This window comes from Phragmites australis, chromosome 10 (genome assembly GCF_958298935.1).
Source record: "Phragmites australis chromosome 10, lpPhrAust1.1, whole genome shotgun sequence".
Lineage (NCBI taxonomy): Eukaryota > Viridiplantae > Streptophyta > Magnoliopsida > Poales > Poaceae > Phragmites > Phragmites australis.
This window is the reverse complement of record NC_084930.1, coordinates 1,083,962-1,086,475: the sequence shown is the minus strand read 5'-3', so window position 1 is coordinate 1,086,475 and position 2,514 is coordinate 1,083,962. Positions and strand designations below refer to the sequence as shown.

The 2,514-nt window shown below is 49.4% G+C and overlaps 1 protein-coding gene across 2 annotated transcripts; it reads right to left on the bottom strand.

The window, feature by feature from the left end:
- Nucleotides 1-428: 428 nt before the first annotated feature.
- LOC133931205 (DNA-binding protein MNB1B) lies at nucleotides 429-2,245 on the bottom strand. Of its 2 annotated transcripts, none has more exons than XM_062378040.1 (8): nucleotides 2,095-2,245; nucleotides 1,938-1,990; nucleotides 1,708-1,821; nucleotides 1,580-1,637; nucleotides 1,411-1,455; nucleotides 1,217-1,297; nucleotides 1,068-1,145; nucleotides 429-758 (listed from the first exon to the last, which is right to left on the bottom strand). In XM_062378040.1, exons 2-8 carry the CDS (start codon nucleotides 1,979-1,981, stop codon nucleotides 738-740), a joined length of 441 nt encoding a protein of 146 aa, XP_062234024.1. In that variant the 5' UTR covers nucleotides 1,982-1,990; nucleotides 2,095-2,245; the 3' UTR covers nucleotides 429-737. The 2 variants fall into 2 exon arrangements, with proteins under 2 accessions (XP_062234024.1, XP_062234023.1); XM_062378039.1 differs by having other exon boundaries at nucleotides 1,032-1,145; nucleotides 2,095-2,244.
- Between the last annotated feature and the right edge of the window lie 269 nt (nucleotides 2,246-2,514).

Here is a 2,514-nt window from a genome sequence, read left to right as displayed (position 1 = left end):
GGCGAATCAAACACGTGCGTGAGTCATGGTGGGTCCAAGGCCCACGGTCAACTCGGCTTGTTAGCCGATATCACAACCAACCGATTGCTAACCAAAGAGAGTAGAGAAGCAAGGCAAAGGGCAACCAATCCATTGTAAGTATTTCCAAAGAGAGCAAAGATGCTAACCACTGCATGTCAACAGCCCACAAATCATCAGCCTACTCCATTGCTTCATCAGAGATTTGAAGGGTGTGATGAGTAGTGCCAACCATCATGTACACTGCATGTCAACGATACAGAAAGAGCAATTTGCCACATGACACAAACAGCGCACAATAAGGGCAGCACAGAAACAAACCCCACGATAAATCAAGTGCAGTCAGACATGGGATAAATCAAGTGACACAACTACGAGCACATTCAGACACAATGAAATACCCAAGGACAAGAAATAAAACACTGATCGCTTAATCTAGCATACCCAAACTGATATTATCACAATGTTAGCCGATGACAATGGAAACAGTAATCTAGGTACAAGCGGGCATTGCCAGTGGGCCAATCACGTACCACACCGCGCAAACACCCACCCCAGTGGCGCCAACAAGGAGCGCTATCCGTAATAGGACGACGAAAGTAAAACATCATGATGTGAATTGAAACTGAATAACTCTAGTAGATGGATAGGCTCCTTATAGTTCCACCACAGGGCCTTGTGTTGCCGCTCCAATGTTGATCGGAGCATCTTGAGCAAGCTCACTCGTCATCGTCTTCATCCTGCAAAGGAAGCAACAAACTTTAGCCTCCAGTTGGCAGTTCTAAACAAGCAGCTACCGACTTAGCCTTGTATCAACTTCGATTTGTGACCAACAACTAGACTTAACCGACCAATGAGAGTCTACTTGTCAAATCATCCGAGCGAGTTACTTCAAAGTTTGAAAAAGGGGTTATTAGGTAGATTAGATGCCGAACACATGGGCCTTCTTATTACTATCAAATTTCATGCAGTGAAGACAAGTTCAGTATGTGATACACGAAACAGACGTATACCTCTTCACTACCCTCGTCGTCATCCTCATCATTTACCTCGGACTTCGACTTGTCAGATTCCTCTTCGTCTTCCTCCTCTTCCTCCTTGGCAGGAGCCTTCTTGGCAGCAGTGCTCTGAACAAACCAAGACATGATTAGTACCGAATATTGGGATGCAGGATAAAGCACCAAGTATGCGTTCCTACCTCGCCCTTGTTATAGGCAGCAATGGCCTTGTTGTACTCTAGCTTGAGCTTATTGGCCTTGGCTACATAGGGAGCCTTGTCCTGCAATTAACAGCCACGTGTGTACGTTTCTCTAATCAGCACGATGTTGGTCAAATCTATCAACAACTACCACCAACTGAAAACAAACTAGACGGTGTCTCGAGGAGGCATACCGCATCGCTCAGGGATTTCCACCTGTCACCGGCTGCTTTTCCCACCTGAAAAGTTACACCAGCAGAAACAAGAAAATAATCACGACACCATATGAACTAACTAATCACAGATCACAGAGTAATTATTATCGGCTCGGCGACAAAAAAGAGTGGTTTTTAATGAACTTACAGCAGCAACAGACTTATTCTTGGGGTTCTTCTCCTTGAACTCCTTGCGGAATTCCTCCCTAACCACAACTAGATCAAACGACCACGCAAAAATAGAAAAAAATCTAGGAGGAGAAGAAAGGATCTCACATGAACACGAAGAAGGCACTGGGAGCCCTCTTGGGCTTGTTGGGGTCCTTGCCGGCCTTTCCCTTCCTGCCCTTGGCGGCAGGCTTCTCCGCTCCCTTGCTCTTCACCGCCAACCTAACAACAAGAGCGGGAGAGAAAAGAAAAGGTCAAAATCGAAATGTTTCGCGCGCCGTCGAACAGATCTGCCGCGACAAGAAGAAAAAGCAACACGAAAAGGGCGTGATTCTTACTTGGCGTCGGCCTTGACGGCGCCCTTGGATTTGGCCCCCTTCATGGCTGATTCCTACGGAAACACCCACGGAAACGGTCAGATCCGCGCGAGGCGAAGCGAACCCCGCTTCGAATCGGGCGAAACGGCGACGAATCGAGGGCGAATCGGGGGCTTACCTGGACGCGAGGAGAGGAGGGGAGAGCCTGGCCTGGAAGGGGAAAGGAAGGAGACACAGAGAGGGGGAGAGAGAGAGGGAGAGGGGCGTTGCAACGAGGGGATAAGAAGGATGCCCGACCCCGAGGGCATATCTGCGAATCCGCCCACTTTGCGAGGGCCCGCATCCAACTCCTAATTTGAATTTTCGTACCGATCGAGAGTTTTTCTCACCTGAAAGCGTACCCCACGCGATGACGCGTGGGTCCAACGAGTCGTGGGACCGGGATGTCATGCGGGTGAATACCCGGTGACGCCGCCCACGCACAAGTGGTGGAGGGGGTATTGGTGGTTACGCGAGAATCCAGGGGGTTAGATGGGAAAGTGGCGGCGGCAGGGGCTTGGGCGGGATTTTGGAAATTTTCGGCCGCGTTGATATTTTG

Coding starts and splice junctions, on each gene's coding strand:
- LOC133931205 (XM_062378039.1), bottom strand. CDS start 1,981: ATGAAGGGGGCCAAATCCAAGGGCGCCGTCAAGGCCGACGCCAA. Junction 1,638..1,707: donor AGTGCCTTCTTCGTGTTCAT/GTGAGATCCTTT, acceptor AGTTGTGGTTAG/GGAGGAATTCCGCAAGGAGT. Junction 1,456..1,579: donor AGAATAAGTCTGTTGCTGCT/GTAAGTTCATTA, acceptor GTAACTTTTCAG/GTGGGAAAAGCAGCCGGTGA.